This window comes from Mustela putorius, unplaced genomic scaffold (genome assembly GCF_011764305.1).
Source record: "Mustela putorius furo isolate JIRA1106 unplaced genomic scaffold, ASM1176430v1.1 tig00003845_pilon_pilon_pilon, whole genome shotgun sequence".
NCBI lineage: Eukaryota > Metazoa > Chordata > Mammalia > Carnivora > Mustelidae > Mustela > Mustela putorius.
In genome coordinates, this window is record NW_025421998.1 from 50949239 (window position 1) to 50973320 (window position 24082).

General features: G+C 36.7%; 1 protein-coding gene across 13 annotated transcripts in view; it reads left to right on the forward strand.

Moving 5' to 3' along the window:
• Window positions 1–24082, forward strand: part of HDAC9 (histone deacetylase 9) — a 924856-nt gene that overhangs the window by 767247 nt on the left and 133527 nt on the right. For all 13 annotated transcript variants that reach the window (XM_045062751.1, XM_045062752.1, XM_045062760.1 and 10 more), the window contains one exon: window positions 20687–20805. In XM_045062751.1, coding sequence (XP_044918686.1) covers window positions 20687–20805 — 119 coding nt within the window. The remainder of the gene's footprint in view (window positions 1–20686; window positions 20806–24082) is intronic.

The window sequence follows — 24082 nt, forward strand, 5'->3', positions numbered from 1 at the left end:
AGAAACATTGAAATGATTAATTTGATGCACATGATATGCCTTCATCTCTTCATAGAATTATGGCATTTAAAAACATAACTTTTCATTGAGTAATGCATTTAAAAGACAATGAGATTGTCAGGTTTCTGAGAGCCTGGTCTTTGGATTAAGGTAGATCTGGGTTTGAATCCCACTCATGGCAGTTATATGCCAAATCAACTTGACAAAATCTTTTTCACTTCACTGAATCTCAGTTTAATTATCTATAAGATGGGTGAATAAAATACATAAATTCAGGTTTATTCTTGGTATTCCAGCACCAGACATAATGTAAGCTATGTAATTCCGGTCCTGGCATGTGGTACGTTGTCAGAATGACTGGTAATTTTATTGTTGTTGTTAGAAGAGAAGAGTTAGCTTGCCTTCACCATAAATGAACTATTTCTTCAGCTTTGGGGTAACTCTTACTCCCCTGTCATTGATACAAATAAAATTAAAATTTCTTGATTTGGGGCTAGTCTCCTGATTGAGGAGACATCCTCACACTATATTTCAGAACTCCATTCAGTTCCCAAGTTCTTTCCTTCTCAGTCTCTTTCTGGCTGTGCCTGAGGGATTTAAATTACTAAATGAGCTTGCCTTTTTTTTTTCTTGTTCATCTTGTATTGTTACGCAATTAAGAGAAAAAAATCTTGATGATGCTGCCTTCCTCAGAAAGGCCACATCAAAAGGTAGACTTCACCAAAAATAATACACACTTTTTCCGAAGACACAAACAGTTCCTTGAAAAGGATGTCATGCTGTAATTTGTTTTGTGAATTCTATAAACCACAGAACATTTACTTACAGTAAAGTTTGACCTTTCTTTTTCCTTCTTATGTCTACAAAGCTTCATCGTCTTTTGAGAAGAAATATAAAAGCTAACATTTTGTTTTAAGTGTGTGTGTATGTGTGTGTGTGTATATATATATATATACACACACACATATTCTAGATTAGATTTTATTAGGATATTGAGTTTAATTTTTAGCCAGGGCCCTTTGGCTTAATGCAGTAATATTTTATGGAATGCAATCATTTGTGCAAAGACCAAAGAGAGGCCCATTTGAAACTTTACAGAAAGAATATTCTGTGCTCATAAGGTGATGGGAAATGCAATATGTGCACTAAGCTCCACATTGCACCCCACTGAAAGCAGAGAAATCCCTATGACTGATTTGGTGGTAGTAAAATCTCTTTAGGGATTTTTTGGATAAAGAAAGTAATAACAAGAAATGGGCACATAATTAAGTTTCCAAAATGCACGTGTCTCAAGCATCTTATTGTCCCTCTGGAGGAGAACTTTACTATTGACTTAGGTAGACAATTTTCCTGCTATGAGCCCATTAAAAAAAAAAGTCTTTCTAAATTCTCTAAACAATCCTCTGCTATTTGAGTTATAAAAACATTTTACTGTCATTTGTGTTCTATTTTCCATTCATTATGGCAATGTTTTACAACCACAAGGTTGCTATAGAAATTAAAATAAACAAAGATTTGGAAAGATACATGATGCAGGGGCTTGTTCTGGCTCTCTTGCCCGAATATGTGGATTATGTTCTCTAAATATACTTTCTACCTCAGTTGTCCAGTTGGTCTTTCCCGAAGGAAACAAAATTGAAAACTCTTTGTTCCAATTTATGTAAATTTTTTTCTCAAAGCCTTCTTAAATTATGTCCGTGTCCTAAGAACCAATTGGTCTAAAAAAGAGAAAATAAATTAGAAAGAAATGGAGGAAAAGGGGGAAGAGGGAAGAAAAGATGGAAAGGAAGAGGGAGAAGGAATAAGGTAGGCATAAGAGAAGTTAGAGCTTAAAGTCCACTGTAGGTAGTCATGGTAACCATAAGGGGAAATGTATTTCTGGGAAAGCCCAGGCGATTCTGCAGGGGTTCAAGAAGGAATCCGTAGTTCTAGTGCATTATCCTAGAGAAGTTATTGGTCCTTTCTGTTTTGGCTCAGCATTGGTTACCTAGGACTCAGCCCTTTGTTCAATGGATGTGGCAGAGTGCTAGCTTTTATAAATTTAGAAGAAGTGATTTAGCAATACTTAGGAAATTAACACCTAAAATCATCCACAAGTTACTAGACCCACATTTGGAATCATAATAAAATATATCTTGAGGGGTACCTGGGTGGCTCAGTTGGGTAAGCTGTTGCCTTTGGCTGGGGTTGTGATCTCAGGGTCCTAGGATTTAGCCCTGCATGGGGCTCCCTGCTCAGTTGGAAGCCCACTTCTCCCTCTCTTCCCCGCTTGTGCTCTCTCTCACGGTCTCTCTCTCAAATAAATAAAATCTTTAAATAAATAAAAAAATATTTCTTGAAAACCAATATTGCAAAGTTATAGCCACAGTTTTAGCATATTAAAATACATGGTATCTATATATTTTCATAGTGACTGGGAAGGGACATTTTTAAACATACGTGCATTTCATTTTATATTTCAAAGTGAAAGAAGTTTATTTCAATAAAATTTTAATATTAGCTCATAAGTGACTTCTAGAAACTCCAAACTAATCCTGTCTCAGAGTTTCCTAATTCTGCTCTGTTAATTTTTTTTAGACTAAGTTTTGACATAGAGTTCAACAAAAGCAAAATCTGTTAATTCCATTACCACTATGTTTCTGTATGGTAATTACATAAGATTCACTTTATCCATTTTGATAAACTAGCAATTTATAATTTTGCCCAGCTTGTTATGCCTGAGTATAGGATTTTGCTTAGGAAGCCAGCACCATTCCATATACAGAGGAATAGAAAATATAGTACTATGAGTATAATAACATGACCTTCACTGACAGTGTCCCAAAGCCAGGAAGAGAGACTGGAAAGATTTTCTTCCCAACTCTCAGTTCAAAGACACATTGAGTAATATCTGAATCAGTAAGAACTATTACTGTTCATATGACACATCTTAGGTAAGGAAAGTCCCTTAGCCCCTTCAACTCTTCATTCTTTTTTAATGACTGAGTTCTAAACTTAGCATTGGCATTGTAATATTCTGAAGAAATATAAACTTATTAAATGTGACATTTGGGGGCGCCTGGGTGGCTCAGTGGGTTAGAGCCTCTGCCTTCACTCAGGTCGTGATCCCAGGGTCCTGGGATCGAGCCCCACATCCATCAGGCTCCCTGCTTAGCATGGAGCCTGCTTCCCTTCCTCTCTTTCTGCCTGCCTCTGCCTACTTGTGATCTCTATCTGTCAAATAAAATAAATAAAATCTTTTTTTAAAATGTCACATTTGGAGCTCTAATTAAAAGAATAAACTTTTTAGACTAGGAATATATAAATATTATTGCATTAAGTACATGTATGCACATATTTGTTTAGAATATACATGTTCCTGTTAGAATATATTGTGAGGTATTATGATATACACACATATTTAAATGAAGTGATATGAGATCTTAGACCTATTATTATGCTTTTGAAAGTGCTGTTCATACATAGTTCTCATCAAAATTTCATTCTTTTAAAAACATTCTTTTAAAATGCATGTTACTTCAGAGACCATCTAAGTGAAGCTCCATTCTTTTTGTTGAAGAAACTGATAGCTGAGGAAAGACAGTTTACTAAGGTCATACAATTACCAGTGGCAAGAACAGAAACCAGGTATTATTGAGTTGGTTGTCCATCAATCTTCCTACTTCATTAAAGTTGTACACCAAAGCTAGATAATTCAATTTTGAGGTAGTATGCAGTGGAAAACATTGCAGAATTTGGTCCCCTTTTTTGAAGGCTTTTGTAGAAACCCCACCTTTCCCTTTCTCCCTCTCTTTCATGAAATGTTATAGTGCTCATCAAAGCAAGATGGTCAGAGAATAATGTCTTTTGCACTGACAGAGTTCCTATTTTAATGCTTAATATGTACAAAAATAAAACAATTAGACACTGGGAATCATATCTAAATTGGTCAACAAAAATAGGTTAAGATAAGAGGAAATTTATATTAAGCAGAATTTTTGAGGCAGAAAAAGCCATATAGACCCCTGAGAGGAAAACAGAACATTATATGAGGAAATAGAATCCACATATATCTTCTGAAGTTGTGAAGACTTTTTAGTCCCATTTTTCCTTTTTTTCTCATTAGTATAATGTCTAGATTAAATATTAATTAAATGGGTTTTTACATATTCTTATAATTATTCCTATTCTGTTTTTATGCTTGGACAGTTTTGTAACCAGCTGGCCAAGAGAGGAACTTGGGATTATTTGATGATTAGACTCAAAGTTCATATACAATGACATGACAAAAGAAATGTAGATGACCTTTTACTAAAAGAAGCATTTTAAATATATTTGTGAAATGAGCAGATGCTGAAGAAGAGTGAGGGACTAAGAAAACCTGAGCCAAAAACATGAAAAACCAGAGAGGTTATCATTTGGCATTCCGTTCAACAACTATTTATTGAGTACCCACCATGTGGGAAGTACTATTTTAGGTCTGTGGGATACATCTTTCAACAAAGAGGCAAACAACTTCTTCCCTTGGGGAACTTGCATCTCCTGGGGAGAATCAGATAATAAAAAATACATAGTGAACATAATAAGTAAATCATGTATCACTTTGGAAGATAAGTGTTATGGGGGGGGGGAGAGCAGAATAAAAGTTAGGAATGAAGGAGATGGGTAAGTGTGGGGAAGAGCATCAGGAAAAGGTCTTACTGCCCTTTGTTCATGATACCTAAGCAAAGATTTGAGGGAGGGGAGGGAGTTAACCATCTGGGAAAGAGCACTCCAGGCAAAGGGAGTAGCCAGTGTAAAAATCCTGATGGCCAGAATATATCCATACTGTTTGTGAATGGAGTCCTGATGGACTGTTATAAGAGATGGGATCAGATTGATGCTGGGCAGCCTCATTGTGCAGAGACTTGCGAGTCACTTAAAAAACCTTCACTTTTACCCTGAGAAAAATAGCTGGGATCTGATATGCTAAACATAACAGCTGCCCTGTTGAGAATGGAGTACAAAGTAGGTAAAAGAGATAATAGGGGTACCTTCTGGGAGGCTGTTGTTCTAATTGAGATAAGAGGTGTTGGCACAGGCCAGGGTAATGGCAAAGGAAGTGTTGAGATGTGGTAGGTTACTGGATATAGTTTGAATGTGTAGACAAAAGACTTTCAAAATGGACTAGAGATGGGTATAAGAGAAAGGGAACTACTGAAGATGAAAAATTGAGGCAATAAAGAAAACAGAAGGTGGTGATAGAAAGGGACAATATATGTGTGAGTGTGTCTTTGTTGGGTGTGTGAGGAAATGGAAGGTGGAAATTAAGGAGGAAGAGCAGGAGTTAACTGAAGTTGAGACTGGTGGGTCTGGTAGACAACACCAGTATACCTGGTGTGCTTAGAGCTTCCAGAGCTGACCTTCTTCCACAAATATGCATAATATCCCTTCCCTTGGTGCATCCCCCAAAGGGGGCTGGTCTAGTGATGAGTGAGATGCTAAGGGATATCCTGAGGCATAGGAGGCACAATCTAGGCACAGTCACTGCCTAGAATCTGTTCAGCAGCTGTTTTTGATATGCTGCCTTCATCACTTGTCCAAGCATGAACTGTTATGAAGAGTTTTTCTTGGGAGCATCCTTCTTCTGCTCTTCATGCACAAACATATACAGATGGATGAAAAAGTGGGCACACTGTAATGTGCATTTTGTTTTTGTGAGAAAAATCTAAAAGAAACAGAATTCCTTGTAACATTTGAAAATGTGCAGTTTTGGGAACACCTGGGTGGCTCAGTCGGTTAAGTGGCTGCCTTCAACTCAGATCATGATCTCAGGGTCCTGTGATCAAGTCTCACATCGGGCTCCCTGCTCAGCAGAGAGCCTGCTTCTCCCTCTTTCTCTGCCTGCTGCTCTGCCTATTTGTGCTCTCTATCTCTCTGTCAAATAAATAAATAAAATCTTGAAAAAAAAAAAAGAAAATGTGCAGTTTTATAATCTGATACGTTTAAGTGGTAACCTACAATCAAAATACAAAGAAAAGTAAAGGCTTGGATTTTCACCTGTAATTCATATTTACATGATTATAATATGCCATTATGAATTATATAGGGGATCAGAATCTGCTGCCTCAGAAGTCAAAAACACCTCTTAATTCTAAAAGACACTTTAAAATACTTAGTTGATGAGGACAGAAATGATACAAATCAGATCTTGTCACTGTTCTACTCAAAACTTTTCAATTTCCTTTCTTGTTCAGAATGAAACTCAAAGTCCTTACAGTGGCCTATGAGGACCTGTGTGAACTGGCTTTATGCCACCTTTCTGACCCCATTTCCAACTGTCTTTCCTTTATTCATTTGATATCAGCCATAACTGCCTCCTTGTGGTCCTTGTGAATACACGAAAGATCTCCCACTTCAAGTCCTGTGCATTTACTATTCCCACAGGCCAGTGTTTTTCATCCATAAATCACTTGACCTACCTCCTCACTTCATACAGTGCAGCTTTGTTCCACTGTCACCAGCTCAGAGCGGCCTTCTCCGTATCCATACTTAACTTGCACCATCTCCCATGACTTCATGTTTATTTTTCACCGTAACCCTTATTTATGTGCTTTCTTGTTTATTTATACACTTTCTCCTCTATTAGAATGTAAACTCGATGAAGGCAAGAGATCCAGGACTTTGTTTGCTATAAACCCTACCTACAGTAGTGCCTGGAATATCCCAGGAAGCTGGTAAAGGTTTGATGAGTAAAGAAAATGAATTGAATGAACGGTGTGATACACTTATACTTCAGTCAACTTTCCAGTTCCTGAAACACTTGTCACCACCATCTCATGGCCCCTGGTTTCTTCAACATCAAGCTCTCTTGGTCCTCTTTCATCCAGGGCTGGGTACTGCATGCCTTTTATAATCTTCTCTTCTACTGCTACCCATATGTACAATATGCTCCTGTCATATCAAAGTATTTGTCACAAGTCTCCATGCCCTTTCAAATGCCCACAGCTTTTCCCTTGCTAGTCCATCTGCCTGAACTGCTCTCTCTACTTTTTTCTTCCTGCCAACCTCTTACACTAATGTCCAAATTCACTTTTCATGTTTTTTCTTCTGGAGGACTTTCTTTATACTCTTCATCCCTGTTGACTGCCCTTCTGTCTTTTGGTACATTGTTTATGACTGAGCTTGTGCCATGCCATACTGCAAAAACATGTTTCCTGCTAAGTTATGAACTCCTATAGGGCAGAACTACAATTTGTTCTTATCTTTGAATCTCAACACAGTCCCAGTGCCTCTGATACAACAGGGGCTCAATAAAAGACTTCTGAAAGTCTACAGCAATACTGATAATTCTGTAGATTATAAAGCTTTGAAATGCTTTAAATTTTGCACTTAAGGCTGAAGAATCTAACATTTTTGTTTTTCTCAAAGCCAAATCTGTGCTCCCCTGCAGTGAGCATGCATTTTGAGTGGACAACATTGTGTATGTTTACTTCACACATACCTCAGTGAATCATGGGAAATCACTAGCGTGACTAAGCCTAAATAAAGCACATGATTCAATGTCAGTGCAATCAATTCTTTTACCATTGACTAGAAACGAAATAAATCCAGAGATCTGATTCCAACTGGGGAGATTCTGAATTAGAATCACAGTTCACAGGGCACCTGGGTGACTCAGTGGGTAAAGGCCTCTGCCTTTGGCTCAAATCATGATCTCAGGGTCCTGGGATCAAGCCCCATATCGGGCTCTCTGCTCTGCGGGGAGCCTGCTTCCTCCTCTCTCTCTCTGCCTGTCTCTCTGCCTACTTGTGATCTCTGTCTGTAAATAAATAAATAAAATCTTAAAAAAAAAAAATCACAGTTCACAGAAATAAAACCAAAATGGGATTTGTGATTTGTTTCTCCTGTGACAGAATCTCCGGTAGTTAGTTGGAGATGAGAAGGCAGATATGCTATCATTATTGCTTTAGTAGTTTGCTTTCTAGCAAAGAAATACACATACAAATCATCAGGTCCTTGGACTCTATCATTCTCCTATGGTATATACACTACTTTAGTCCTATGCCTCTCTGTTTCTTTGGTTTACTTCCTTGATTTACAGGAGTACATTCTTAAATAAGTTATTCAGAAAAGGTGTCTTGGAATTAAATTTCTGAGTCCTTATATGTCTTAAAAGTATTCTTATTCAATTTAACATACTTGAATATTAGTAGTAATAGCTAGAAGCAGAATTAGAGTTTAAAAATAATTTCTCTCAGGATGTGAAGGTATTCACTGTTGCTGATTGGGACTCTGATGTCAGTCTCCTTCTTGATCTCTTTTGAGTATGATTTTTTTTCTTTCTTAAGGATCCCCGGGGTTTTGAACTTTCATGAGAATATGTATAAAAGTATGTATATGCTTTTATGCATAAGATTTTGCATCAGTTGGACTTACCAAATATGTAGGCTTAAGTCATTTTTCAGTTCCTAAGAATTATCTTCTGTTATTAGTTGAAAATTTCCTCCCCTCTTTCTCAGCATTCTTTGGGATCCTGATGTTTAAAGATAGGACTTCTGCATTAATCCTTTTTGTTTCATATTTTCCCACTTATGTTTTGTCTGTTTGCTTCCATTTAGGAGGAATTACTTTAATTTTATTTTTTCAGAGCTTCTATTAGTTTGTGCAATTGTAGTTTTTATCATTAATTGCTTCCTTTGTTCTTTGATGTTTCTCTTTCATATCAGCCTGTCTGCATTTTAAAGATAAAATATTTTTCTAAATCTCTTTGAGGTTATTATTTCTGTTGCTTGAACTATCTCTGATTTCTTCAGAGTTATTTATATTTATGTTTATTTTAATTTTTTTTTTTGTTTATACTACTGGTGCTCCTTATATGCCAGGAAATTTCTTCTTTGCCATTGATGGTTTTTTGAAAGTAGTAACTGGTGTCAGATTTTCCTGTGGTTGTATAAATGGGTCAAATGGGAGCTCTGTGTCAGTTGGTGTGGGATGGAGTACGTGGACCGCCAAGCCCCACTTTGGGGTTAGCATTCCAAAAGATGGTTCATGGTCTCTGAATCTCCCTAAATGACAAAATAAAGAAGACTATTTGGGGGCAACAGTATCTACACTAGAAGCTTTTGCTTTCTCCCCACACCTTCTTTTCTTAAGAGAATCATCTGAATGTTCTGCCTGGTATTAAACACTGGTTGCTGGTAAAGAGAGGGAAGGTAATTAAGGTGCTGAGATACAGTTCTGTTTTTCTTAACCAACTAGCATTTCTTTAATCTCTTCTTTTCAGTCTTTCCTCTTTTCTTTTACCACACATTATTCTTTACTTGAGTTCCATTGGGTGGGAGTATCTCCCATTTCTTCTGGGAAAAAATGGGACCCATGAGGGTGTATGCAGGGTAGTAGCTTTTGTTTGTTTCATTTTTTTTCCCCCTCAGTGTGTACCTAGTCAATTTCTCTCTTCTAGAAATTTGTTAAAAAATCTCTGTTGGGGTGCTGGGGTGGCTCAGTCAGTTAAGTGTCTGACTCTTGATTTCAGCTCAGGTCATAATCTCAGAGTCTTGAGATCCAGTCCTGTGTCAAGCCCCGAGTACAGCGAGCATCAGGCTCTACACTCAGTGGGAGTCTGTTTCAGATTCTGTCTCTCCCTCTCCACCCCTCAAACTTGTACACTCTCTCTCTAAAATAAGTAAATATATCTTTTCTAAAATAACTCTGTAAATTTTTCCTTCTTTCCTTCTTTTTCTTCTTTCCTCTTTTGTTTTCATAAATTGTTTTTTTTTTTGTATTCTGATACTTGGTAACATTTTATTTTAAAATACTATTGGATTTCCAGGCAAGTTGTAAGGATAGCACTAACTTCTTATATATCCTATACTCAGTTACCCCTGATGTTATATATTTACAAGAAATTACATTTGTACAATACTGTTAGGTCACTGATTTTAAATTTTTTATTTTTTATAAACATATATTTTTATCCCCAGGGGTACAGGTCTGTGAATCGCCAGGTTTACACACGAGACTGCAGTTTGTCCACTAATGTCCTTTTCCTATTGTAGGATCCAATCTAGAATCTTACACTTCACTTAAATGTCATGTCTCCTTAGTCTCCTCCAATCTGTACCAATTCCTTAATCTTTCCTTATTTCCTTCTAGCCATTACTTTTAAGTATACTGGTTATTTAGTCAGATGTCCTTCAATTTAGGTTTGCCTGATGTTTTCTCATTATTAGATTTGAGGTTATGTATATTTTTGCAAGAATGCTATAGAACTGGTCAGCCTTTCTCATGTATCAAATCAAGGACTATTGAGGTTGACATGTCTTATCTAAGGGATATTAACCTTGATCACTTTATTATGGTATCTGCAGATTTCTTCATTTTAAAGTTTTTTTTTTTTTCCTTTAGAATATCTTGGGAAAGATAGTTTGGTAGATGCAAACAGTATCTTTCTTTGCAAACTATTACCCAATAATTTCAGCATCCTTCCATGGCCCTTACCTGCACCAGTTATTTCTGTCTTATTCAAACAGTGATTTTCTATTTCCTTCATTTCTTCTATACTTGTTACCTGAAAGTTTTCTGTAAGGCAGAGCTATTTCTTCTCTATTCCATTATTTTTAGTCTCTCTGCGGACACACAGATACTTACTTGACTCTATTGATTATAGTCCAATACTGTCATTAGGTGTTTTGTTCCTCAGATTTTCATAGATTTGGCCATTGAGAGCTCTTCACATTAAGTTGTATGCCCTATTGACATGTCCTTATCTTTAATTGAGCATTTCATTGTTTTCTATCACCACAAGATATTCAAAAATAGCTGGTGTTTTCCCTAACACAGTCTTGGAATCAACCACTTTTCCAAGGATCCTTGGATCCTTTTATTGGAGATCTATATTAGAAAACAAGATCTGGGTACTAATGGTTCTCTTTGCTACTAGGCTGCCACTGATTGTAGGAAATACATACTAACCCATGCATACACACATACCTAAAGCTATTTCTATCACTGTTTGCCTGATATATATTTAAAATCATGAATTTCTATATATATATTTTTTTTCTTATGCTTTCCTGTCAGTGGGATATAGGGAAAGATGGGAGACAAACACATATACTTTGTTTGCTGTCTTTAACCAGAAAACCTAATGGTTCAGATAAAATTTTAAATGAATGCCTTTGAGGATTTGTTCTATTTTAGAAAAATTACAGTTTTTCCTATTTATGTTTACCCAAATGTGCTTTTTAATCTTTCATCAATCTTTCAGATGTTATAGGCCTTTTGAATTAAAAATCAGTCTACACTGGCATAAACAGAAGAGCATAAACACTTTCACATACATTGCTATAATAATTGCCACAATAAGAGATCTGTGGTATCTTAGTTTCATCAGTTTATCAGAAAACTGAGCATGAAATACTTTGAAGCCAACAATGGGAAAATAAAGATTCAGTTCAAAATTTAGCATGTCTTTAAGGCAGAAGAGTCTGTAACATAGTAGACACTCATTATATACTTGTTGAAATAAATGATTGAACCTTACCAATACCACTGTTAAACACCTGTTACCATGTATTTCTTTAGTACACAGCATATATGGTAGCATAGCATCATAGCTCTTAGAATTATGCATCATTAATTCATTCAGCAAACTTCTACCACTCAGACACAATTCTGGGCATGTATGTTTTTCTCATTTTCCATTTTTAAAAATCTTTGTAGTAAATTCAAGTATATGGGATTAGTCCTGCAAGATAGAGCATTTTGAAAGCCTGTGTGAAATTGCAAGAACCATTTTTGTGAATTCAGGAATGATGTATATAATAAAAGTCACATTTTCTTCAGATGGAAGCTAGTAGATTCTATATATTTTGAGATATATGGATAAATAGATCTAATTTTCTGGTAAGTGGGTAAGATGTATTTATTAACAAAATAGTTGCATTAAAATGAAACCTACTCCATTCTACAGACCTTTCTCCTATTTTGTCTAAAGTAAGAGTAAGTTTCTTTGAATTTTGGCAAAAATTGACATTTAAAAAATGTTTTGACAGCGTGAATGGTTTGTGTCTTATTATTTCATAGTTTATGGCTTCATTTTAATGGAGTTTATCAGCCAGTACCTTCCTATGAAAATATTTGTGAGAGATGTTATTTTATTTTTTTAAAGTTTATTTATTTATTTATTTATTTTAGGATTTTATTTATTTGATAGAACGCACAGACACAAAAGCAGGGGGAGCATCAGGCAGGGAGAAGCAGGATCCCTGCTGAGCTAGGGAGCCAACCACAGGGCTCCATCCCAGCATCCTGGGACTACAACCTGAGCCGAAGGCAGACGCTTAACCAGCTGAGCCACTCAGGCACCCCTATTTTTTTTTAAGATTTTATTTATGTATTTATTTGTGAGGGAGAATGAGCATAAATGGGGGAGAGGGCCAGAGAGAGAGGGAGAAGCAAACTCCATGCTAAGCAGGGATCTGGATACTGGGTTCCATCCCTAGACCCCGAGATCATGACCTGAGCTGAAGGCAGATGCTTAACTGACTGAGCCACCCAGGTGCTCCAAGATTTTATTTTTTAAGTAATCTCTGTACCCAACTTTGGTCTCAAACTCACAGCCCTGAGATCAAGAGTTACATACTCCACCAACTAAGTCATCAAGGTACCCCTTGCCCCCACCTTTTTAAAAAGTTTTTGAGATACTATTTTTCTTTAAGAGTTTGAATGTCTGAAGCTTGATTATTCTACTCTCAATTTTGATTGGCAGTTTGGATGGATAGGAGATTCTAAATTTGGACAAGTTTCCCAAGTAGTGACATAATCAACATGGGTACACAGGTTGTCCCTGACTTTGCTCCCCCTCACAAGAACAACTAACAAGTATTTAAGGAAAAGACACCACTGAGAGTATTCTAGAACATGGGGGTAAAACTGAAGCACTACACTGCACTACAGAGACCAAGAGAGACTGCATTAGAAAAGTAAGAGAAGTGGCTACACATTGACCACATTGCTCTTAACCCAGGATGGCACATCACCACACAGAGAGGTCTCCCCCAAGCCTCTGGTTTCTTTAGTGGGAAAAGAGAATCCAGAGGGGACAATACCTCAACACTGTGGATTGTTTTGCAGGAGCCCCTACTCTGATCTCACACCACAGGGATTATAGGGAAATGATGGGTGGGGCACAACCACTGAGAATCTGACTGTGGTAGATAGAGAAGGGAGGGTCTTGCAACAACAACAACACAGATTTGCGCAGCCCACATTCATACCTGCAGTACCCAAGTAGTAGTCCCTACCAGTGGTTTTGCTCATCTGCAGAACCAAGTCAGGAGTACACTCTGACCAGAGAAGATGCTGTGTAGATCCACCTGATTCAGATCCTCAAAGGAGTTTTGTAGGCCCTAAAGCCATGTTTGTCAAGGCTCAGGCAAGGAGTTGAATTGCATGCAGTCCCGCCCACTGCAGAAAGTATTTTCTGGCCCCATTTGACCAGAAGAGCTGGAGACAGTTTCTGGAAGTTATGGCCCAAAGGCATTTATCCTGAGGGGTGGGCAGGCAGAGCTGATTGCCCCCAAAGCAAAGCCAGTACCAGAAGTGGAGCTTTCCCATCATACACAGACAGAAAGATGAATTAATTCATATCCAAGGCTAAGGATAGTTCCCTGACCTTTCCAAAAGATAGAATCTATCTGGGAAATTGAAAGTTGTCTGGAGCTACCCTGGTCCCCCCACTGCCACCCAGGTAAGGGAGCTGAGACAGTTTCACCTACTATAGAGAGTGTCTTTCTGTCCTATCTGGCGAGAAGAGCCTAAGATAGTTCCTGGAGACTGTGCAGCACAGTGGCACTTAAACCATGAGATGGTTGGGCAGAGATGATTGTCTGCATAGCAAATCCAGTGGCCATGTATGATCAGGGATTTGGAGGTTGCTAATTGGCTTATATTAAGACAACAAAGAGTTTTATACTTAGCTTTCAAGCTGCTTTTCCTTCTGCCCCATTGTGGGGAACATAATTTTATCTTTACTTATAGCTGAACGCAGTCTTCAGCCTGTTTGACCAGTTAACCTAACCAGAGCACATGGGAAATTGCATAGCCTGTTCAATAGCCCTAGTACAGCACTTAAAAATGTGGCACTTGAGCATGGCCCATGGCTTCCCCATCTGCAGAGCAAAACTGGTAGATTCAACTGACCAGAGAAAACTCTGGCTTGATTCTGTAACTGAATGCAGGTCCATCTGCCCGATGCATAACAAAATCAATCACTGATATATCAGGTATGTAGCAAAGGAATGATTTATTTTAGAGGCAGCCAAATGAGGAGATGGGTGTGGAAGGGCAAGCCTCAAATCCACCTCCCTGAGGGGGAGAGAACAAGTTTCTTTTTATAATTATAGAAGTTGAGATCACACACATACTGATTTTCTTTAAGTATTTTATTTATTTATTTTGAGAGAGGGAGCACACCTGAGTTGAGGGGAAGGCAGAGGGTGAGGGAGAAGCAGACTCCCCGTTGAGTGGAGAGTCTGGCACAGGGCTCAGTCTCAGGACCCTGGGATCATGACCTGAGCCAAAGGCAGATGCTTAACTGATTGAGCCACCCAAGTGCCCCAACACACATATTGACTTAAAAGGGCAAGGAAACTTATGAGTATTCATAAGAAAAGATGTAGCGTGCACATTTAGTAAACGGATGTAACATACATCACATGTTCACTTAACATCAGAACAAGGCAAAATTCAGCTCTTTGACATCAGGAGGTTATCTTAAGACAAGGAGAAGGAGTTACGGTTATGCTCTGAGAGCTGGTATAAACTGGAAAAGGTTTGTGCTCATCTTGGGTAAAGAATGCAGGGCCATACAATGCATGTTCATAGCTAGAATACTATCCATTGACCTTGAGTCCAGGCTTCTACAGAGACACCTAGTGGATTTTTAGTGGGGTCTGAGAGGCACAGTAGCTGGGGGAAACAGTTCTCTGAAACCAAGCTGTAAATTTTCTGCCAGTTTCATCTTCATTAACCCTGGGGGGCACAATTTCAGTGTGCCAAACAAGCTATTCAGGCCCTTGTTCTCATAATGTTTCCTTGTCAGGGCTAGAGAGTCCAGGCCACTGTGGAGCCCATCTTATAGCCTTACATGGGTGGGGAACCAAGCAGCAGTTTTACCCAGCTGTTCTCAGCCAGTGGCACACCTCCCCATCCCTATCCTCAGAGCTCAAACAGTTGCCTTTCCCCAAAACAGACCATAATAGCAGACCCCATCTGCCCATGGACATTACCAGTTGACATACCTGCAGACCGAAACTGAGCTTACTGGTGAAGAACAGTCTCTGCCAAAGCAAAACAATAAAATCTGAGAGAGGAGGATCATTACTCACACATGCAGATACCAACATAAGCAATCAAGTCTTACAAAAAATCCAAGTAAGTGCGATACTACCAAACGAAACTTATAAAGCTCCAATAATTGTCTCTATAAATAAATGGAGATCTGTCTAGTGCCAGACAGAGAATTCAGAATAATCCTCATATGGAAGGTTAGTGAACTACAAGAAGACACAGATAACTTCAAGAAATTATGGAAAACAGTGCATGAACAAAATGAGAAGGTCAGCAAGGAAATGACCATCAAAACCAAAAAATCCTAGAATTGAAAAACACAATAACTGAACTGAAAAACTCAAAAGAGAGTTTCAAAAGTAGACTCCACATTGCAGAAGAAAGAATATATATGACCTAACAAATAGGATATTGGAAATTACCTAGAGGTGCAAAAAGAGTGGGAAAAAAAAAAAGAAAAGAAAAGCCAGTAAGAATTATGGGGCACAATGAAAAGAAACAATGTTCACATTATGGGAATTCTAGAAAGAGAAGAGAAGGTAAAGGGGACAGAACATATAATTTAAAACAATAAAGACTGAAAATGTTCCAAACCTGGAGAAAGAAGTGGACATCCAGATTCATGAGGCCCAAAGGACCCCAAATTGGTTGAACACAAATAGGGATAAACTGAAATATATTGTAAGTAAACTGTCAAAAGTAAAAAACACAGAGTTTTAAGAACAGCAAGAGAAGAGACGTTCCATTCAAGAGAACCCCAATAAGACAATAAACAGATTTTTCAAAAGAAACTTTTCAAGCCAGAAGAGTATGGAACAGCATATTCAAAATATTGAAAGAAACTAGCTGTCAGCCAGGAATTCTGTACCTGGTAAAGCTGTCATTCAGAAAAAAAGGAGAGATAAAGATGTTTCTGAACAAACAAAAGCTGAGGGAGTTCATTACCACCAGACCTGCCGTATAAGAAATGCTTAAGGGCGTTCTTTGAGTGGGAGTAAAAGAATAATTGACAACCTAAAAAAATTAAAAGGTAATATTACCTCTTTGGTAATGGTAAATATATAGCCAAAATTAGATTCTGCAATATGTTAATAGTGGCACATAACTCACAACTCTAGCTTAAAAGTTAAAGAAAAAACATAGTAAAAATAGCCAAACCTACAATACTCTGTTACTAGTTACACAATATATTTTAAAAAGTCAGTTGTAACATCAACTGAAATTGAGGGGGAAGAGAAATAAAAGTGTTAATTTTATGAAATCTATTGACATTATTATTGATTTAAAATAGAATGTCAGAAGTTTAAGATAATTTCTGTAAGGCTCATAGTAACTGCAGGGGAAAATCCTATAGTAATTGCACAAAAGAACACAATAAAAGAAGTCAAAGCATACTGATTCCAAAACATATCAAAACACACAAAAAAAGACAGCAGGATAAGAAACAAGGAACAGTGGATCTACAAAACAGCCAGAAAATAGAACAAAATGGCAATAGTATGCCTTATCAATATTTACTTTAAACATGGATGAAATATGTGAAGGAGATTAAGAGACACAGACTCCCAGTTTTAAAATAAAAAAGCCGTGGTGATGAAAAGCACACCACAGGGTATATAGTCAATAATATTGTAATACACTTATTGTGATGAACATTTCCTAATGTATGTAATTGTTGAATCAACTGTTAAACACTTAAAACTAATTTAATATTCCATGTCAACTATACTTCAATTAATGTTTTTATTTTAAAAAAATAAATATAATGGATTAAGTTATCTAATTAAAATATGTGGAATGGCTAAATACAAAAAAAAGAAAAAGAAAGGAATCAACAATATTCTGCCTAACAGAGATTCACTTTACCTTTAAAGACATGCATAGACTGAGAGTGAAATAATGGAAAGAAATATTTTAAGCAAATGGTAACCATAAAAAAACAGGAGTAGTTATATCAGACAAAATAGACTTTAAACTGAAAATGGCAAAAAGGAGACAAAGAAGGTCACTATATATGATAAGGTGGTCAATATATCAAGAGGATAAAATAATTATAAATCCTTATGTGTCCATCCTTAGATTACCTAAATATATAAAGCAAAAACTAACAGAGCTAAAAGGAGAAATAAATGGTAATTCAATAATAGTTGAAGACTTTGAATACCCCACTTTTAAAAATAGGTAGATCTTGCAAACAGAATCAGTAGGCAAAGAATAGACTTGAAAAATGCTATAGACCAAATGGATGTAACAGATGTATACAGATCATTCTATCCAACAACAACAGAATACACATTCTTCTCAAGTGCACATGGAACATTTTCCAGGATAGACCATACATTAGACCGCATATAATTCAGCAAATTCAAGAAGATTAAAGTCATCCCAATTACCTTCTTTGACCTCAATGGCGTGAAACTAGAAATTAATGATAAGAAGAAACCTGGAAAATTCATGAACACATGGAAATTAAACAACACTGTCCTGAAAAATGAGTGAATCAAAGAAGAAATTAATGGGGGAAATAAAGGGTTTTCTTCAGATAAATGAAAATGGAAACAACATATCACACTCTGCAGGATGCAGCACAAGCAGTTTTAAAGGAAATAAATAAATAATAAACATCTGCATTAAGAAGCAAGAAAGATACCAAATAAACAACCTAACTCTATAGCTTAAAGAACTAGAAAAAGAACAAACTTAGTCCAAAATTAGCAGAATGGAAGAAATAATGAAGATTGGAGAAGAAATAAATGAAATAGAGAACAGAAAAAAATAATAGAAAAGATTAACCAAAGTAAGAGTTGCTCCTTCAGAAAGATACAAACAAAAGTGACAAACACAGTATCTAGACCAAGGAAAAAAGAGAAAAGACCCAAATCAACAAAATTATAAGTGCAAAAGGAGATGTTAAAACTGACATCACAGGGTTGCCTGGGTGACTCAGTCGATTAAGCGTCTGCCTTCAGCTCAGGTCATGATCCTCGGGTCCTGGGATCAAACCCCACATTTAGCCCCACAGCAAGCTCCCTGCTTAGCAGTGAGTCTGCTTCTCCCTCTTTCTGCCTCCTGCTCCATGTGTTTGTACTTTCTCTGTCAAATAAATAGTTTTTTTTTAAAGATCTAATGAGTGAATTCAGTAAAGTTGCAAGATACAAAAATTAACTATACAAAAATCAGTAACATATTCTATACACTAACAATGGATTTTCTGAAAAAGAAATAATCCCATTTATAATAGTGTGAAAAATAATAAAATACCATATATAGATTCACTGCAATCCTTATCAAGATTTCAAGGCAATTTTTACAGAGATGGAAAAAACACTCCTAAAATGTATATAGAACCACAAAAGACCCCAAATAGTCAAAGAAACCTTGAGAAAGAACAAAGTGGGAGGCATCACACTTCCTGATTTCAAGCTATACTATAAAGCTATGTTCATCGAAACAGTATGGTACTAGCATGTGTGCGCGCGCACACACACACATGCACACACAGAAAAATAGAACAATGGGACAGAATGCAGAGCCCAGAAATAAGCCCAAGCATATACAGTTAACTAATATTTGAGGTGGAAGCCAAGAATACTCAGTGAAGGAAGAACAGTCTCTTCAATAAATGGCGCTGTGATAATTGGAAATTCACACATAAAATAATGAAACTGAACCTATATCTTATACTATTTACAAAAATTAACTTAAAATGGATTAAACACTTAAATGTAAGTCCTGAAAACATGAAACCCTTAGAAGAAAATATAGGAATAAATCTTCTTAACATGGGCTCTGGTAACAATTACTTGGATATGATATCTAAAGTGCAAGAAACAAAAAGTAAGGAAGTGTGACTATGTCAGGCTAAAAAAGATGCTGCCCAGCAAAGGAGCCATCAACAAAGTGAAAAAACAACCCACGGAATGGGAAAAAAAATTGTAAATTATATATCTGATAAGAGGTTAATATCCAAAACATATAAAGAACTCCTACAACTCAATAGAAACAACACAACCCAATTTTTAAAAATGAACCAAAGGATCTGAATAGACATTTTCCAGAGAAGATATACATAAGACCAACAGGTACATGAAATGATGCTCAAGATCACTAATGATTAGGGACATGGAAATTAACACCATGATGAGATATTACCTAAGGTCTGTCAGATGGCCCACATAAAAAATATAAGAGATGACAAATGTTGGCATGGGTGTGGAGAAAATGGAAACTTTATGTACTGTTGGTAGAATTGTCTATTGGGTCTAGCCACAATGGAAAACAGTATGAAGAATCCTCAAAAAACTAAATTGAGAACTATCTTTTCATTCATTTATGAATTTCAAATAAGTATTTTTTTGTTTTATAATTTCAACAACAACTTGTTAAATTTTTAAGTGTAAAACTAATATGTGGTCACTTTAAAAACATAAAAAAATGAAAAGAACTCAATTTTGTCACTACTCAAGGATAGCAATTTTGATATTTAGTTCAGTTATTTCTGCTAAACACACAGCAGAGACCTTACCACTCTTTAAATCTGCTATTGTGTGCACTTTCCCACTCTTACGAAATAGTCTTTGGAAATTTGAGTCTAAATAATAATGACAGTTGGTCTTGAAGCCTACATTAATTTTTTTAATTTTACAAAGCTCAGTAGCATCCATTAGTCATTTTCTCTCAAATCCAGCAGTAAGGAAAAAGGGTCAGGGTGATTTGAGAAGGCTGAAGAGGTAGATGCTGAAGTGTCTGAGTAAGGCCAGCAGGGGTTGCTGTCATGGATGAGACTAACACATTCCTGGTGTCTCTGACCTTGGACTCAACATTATAATCTGGATTTTATTAAAGGAATTTTGCATTTTTCCTTTGCAAGAATTACCCCCTACCATGACAAATATTTAAAACAAAATTTTTTTAAGTTGGAAAAGGAACTTTTTCTCAAAAGAAATTTATAGTTCAAATTTACACCAAGTTCTCACTAACTGGAGCAAGCCGGGTTTTCACTAAAGCTTTGACTTTCCTCTGTAAAACATTAGTCACTCCCTTGGAAGAAGCACTTTTTTATAGGCAGTGGGGTAAAACAGCCACAGATGTGCATGTAATGTGATGGGCTTAGAATGTACCTGCAAAACCTTTTTTTTTTTTTTAATTTAGAGAGAAAAAAGATGAAAGAAAAAAGACTGAATTGGGATGCTAAAATAACAGTGATTCACTAGTAAGGAAATGATAAGTTTTTGATCCATTCAAATAGTATTTTCTTTTTCCCTTTTCTTTATTCTTGGGAACTTCTTGAGGATGTGCCAAGTCATTTTCATTGCACAATCTTTAAAGGTATTCACCATTCCCATGTGTAACTGGTTGCCTTTTTACTGTGCAGGACTGTAGTGACGCCTGTGGCCAAAGAGTTTGATCCAGACATGGTCCTAGTTTCCGCTGGATTTGATGCATTAGAAGGCCATGCCCCTCCTCTGGGGGGTTACAAAGTGACAGCAAAATGTGAGTATATCTTTTAGAAATTTATGAAATGCTAAAACATAATAATCTCTTTTAGGTCTTTAAAATAGATAGCACTTTTTACATGTGTCTAGTAAACTGAGGTAAGGCTTTTTGAAAATAATTCAGATTGTGTTTATTGCTTTGTCAGATTCATCTCTCTGTAAGGATGTTCACCCTTAAGAAAAACAAAGTTAAATTGTTTCCTTTGGTAACTTGATGGGGCATTTCAGAACCTTTATGCTTTTCAGGAGTCCCATTTTGTTATTTAAAGGCAGAAGTGATAGGACTTCTGTTTAAAATATGTTAAATGACTTCAGAGGTCATGAGTCTAGAAAAGCTCCTGGGTTTTTTGAAGAGAGAATGGAAGTCACTGTTTTTATTTCATTGCACATATGGTAAAAAAAAAATAGCTCTTTCCTAATATATGCTATAGTCTTCTAGGTTTGAATATAAAACTGTAGTTCCCCTTGCTCAGAAGCTCTGTACATGCCCATAGACAATGCTCAGGTTCTCTACTCCTCTTCTGTTGTGTTGCAAAGGTTAAATTTTTGGCTCTGTTCCTTAACAACTAGACACCAGATGAAAACAAATGAATTTTATGTTATACTGCATTTGAATAATGTGACCTAATGGAATCTGGCTAGAAAGAGGCTTTCTTCAAAAATAATTCCCATGTTTTCTGAGTGTGAAAATAAGGCATATGTATAGCCCATGCATACAAATGTATGCTGGTACTCTGGATATATATAAAAAAGAAGAAGGGAAAAAGCAGAATTGCACAAAGGATCCATTATTGTGTATTTTAGTGGGGGTTGGAAACAAATTAAAACAACCCAAATAGTTTTAACTGAGAGAGATGAGTTTAGAGCAAGTGTGTTTTATTAATTTGAAAAGAACCAAAGAACCAGCATCATGCCAACCTTTGTTTTTAGTTGGCTTCTCATATGAGAGAGTTTTCTGCACTCTAATTGTTCCAGTAACATTGTTAGGTAGTAACTATTTTTAACTTCTATTATTTACCCATGGTTTTTGGTGCCTTGCCGTCTATTGAAAACACATTGAAAGAGGCAACTCCACAAACACAAACAAAACATAATAATTCACAAGTTTGTAAAATTGAATAGAGAGGTGTTTGGTTTTATCAGATGTCTTTATGATCCCTTTTCTTTCTTCATGGAATTCCTCTCCACTTTAATGGGAAGTCAGTCTTCCTGCTGCATCCTAATTAACATCAAGACTGGTGACAAGTTTAGTCTAAATAAAGAGAAAAGAAGACCTTATACTTCAAGTTGATATATACCCAAACAATGGAAAACACATGGAGCAAAGACAGAAATCTAGAAAAGGTGTTCCTTGCCATTAAATACGAGACTCTCCCTCAAGAAGGAGGACTGTCTGTATTCGGGTCTTTCTTCCTTCCAAGGAGGCAAGGAAGACTCATATGCAAATGAGTCCATTTCTCAGAACTAGCTGGAAGGAACTAATCTTCTTGTTTGTTTGTTTGTTCATTTTTTGCCAAGTGGAGTTCAAATATCAAATGTCATCTTGGAAAGTAGAATAGAAAGAGGAGTAGTAGTGTGGTTTCTTTTAGTCATAGACCTAAGGTACATAGTTTCTACTCCTTTTACCTTCAGTACAAGGCACTGAGGCCTTTATTATGTTGTATTTCTTTATCCATTTGGGGGTAAGCTCTTCATTTTTCCGGTTAAGTTTGTCTATAATCTCTTCAATCCCTCACCCCTACTTATCTGCTTTTCCTTCTTGTGTCTTTTCTACTCAACAGACCATGTTTCCTTACAAGATGATTTGTTTCCTAAGAAAAATAGACAGACATATATTTTAACTGATTTAATAATTGTCCCTCTCTGAGTACTTACAGTTTAGGAAAAAGATACACGATGAGGAAAGGAAATCCTAGAAGTCAAGAGAAGGTAGTAGAGACTACCTAAAACAGTTCACATATTGCATAGATGAGAAAACTAATTCATTTTACCATCTGAAATAATTGGGGTTAAATTAAAAATATTTATTCTGAATTCATATTTAGATAAAATTGTATGAGGCTTTCACTGGATTTTTTCCACTAAAGAGAAAAATGTTTTGTAAAGTGCTTGAGAACAGAGTAGTTGGATGCAGACCCTTAACTCCCCAGGTGCAGGCTGTGATAGACACTCAGAAAACTATAAAGTACTCATGAAAGAAAGTGAGGAAGACACAAAGAAATGGAAAAATGTTCCATGCTCCTGGATTGGAAGAATAAATATTGTGAAAATGTCTATGCTACCTAAAGCAATCTACACATTTAATGCAATTCCTATCAAAGTACCATCCATCTTTTTCAAAGAAATGGAACAAATAATTCTAAAATTTATATGGAAGCAGAAAAGACCTCAAATAGCCAAAGGGATATTGAAAAGAAAGCCAAAGTTGGTGGCATCACAATTCCGGACTTCAAGCTCTATTACAAAGCTGTCATCATCAAGACAGCATGGTACTGGCACAAAAACAGACCCATAGATCAATGGAACAGAATAGAGAGCCCAGAAATAGACCCTCAACTCTATGGTCAACTAATCTTCGACAAAGCAGGAAAGAATGTCCAATGGAAAAAAGACAGCCTCTTCAATAAATGGTGTTGGGAAAATTGGACGGCACTTGCAGAAAAATGAAACTGGACCATTTCCTTACACAACACATGAAAATAGACTCAAAATGGATGAAGGACCTCAATGTGAGAAAGGAATCCTTCAAAATCCTTGAGGAGAACACAGGCAGCAACCTCTTCGACCTCAGCCACAGCAACATCTTTCTAGGAACATTGCCAAAGGCAAGGGAAGCAAGGGCAAAAAGGAGCTATTGGGATTTCATCAAGATCAAAAGCTTTTGCACCGCAGAGGAAACAGTGAACAAAACCAAAGTACAACTGACAGAATGGGAAAAGATATTTGCAAACAACATATCAGATAAAGGTCTAGTGTCCAAAATCTATAAAGAACTTAGCTAATTCAACACCCAAAGAACAAATGATCCAATCAAGAAATGGGCAGAGGACATGAACAGACATTTCTCTAAAGAAGACATCCAGATGGCCAACAGACAGTTGAAAAAGTGCTCCATATCACTCAGCACCAAGGAAATATCAATGAGATATCACCTCACACCAGTCAGAATGGCTAAAATTAACAAGTCAGGAAATGACAGATGCTGGCGAGGATGTAGAGAAAGGGGAACCCTCCTACACTGTTGATGGGAATGCAAGCTGGTGCAACCACTCTGG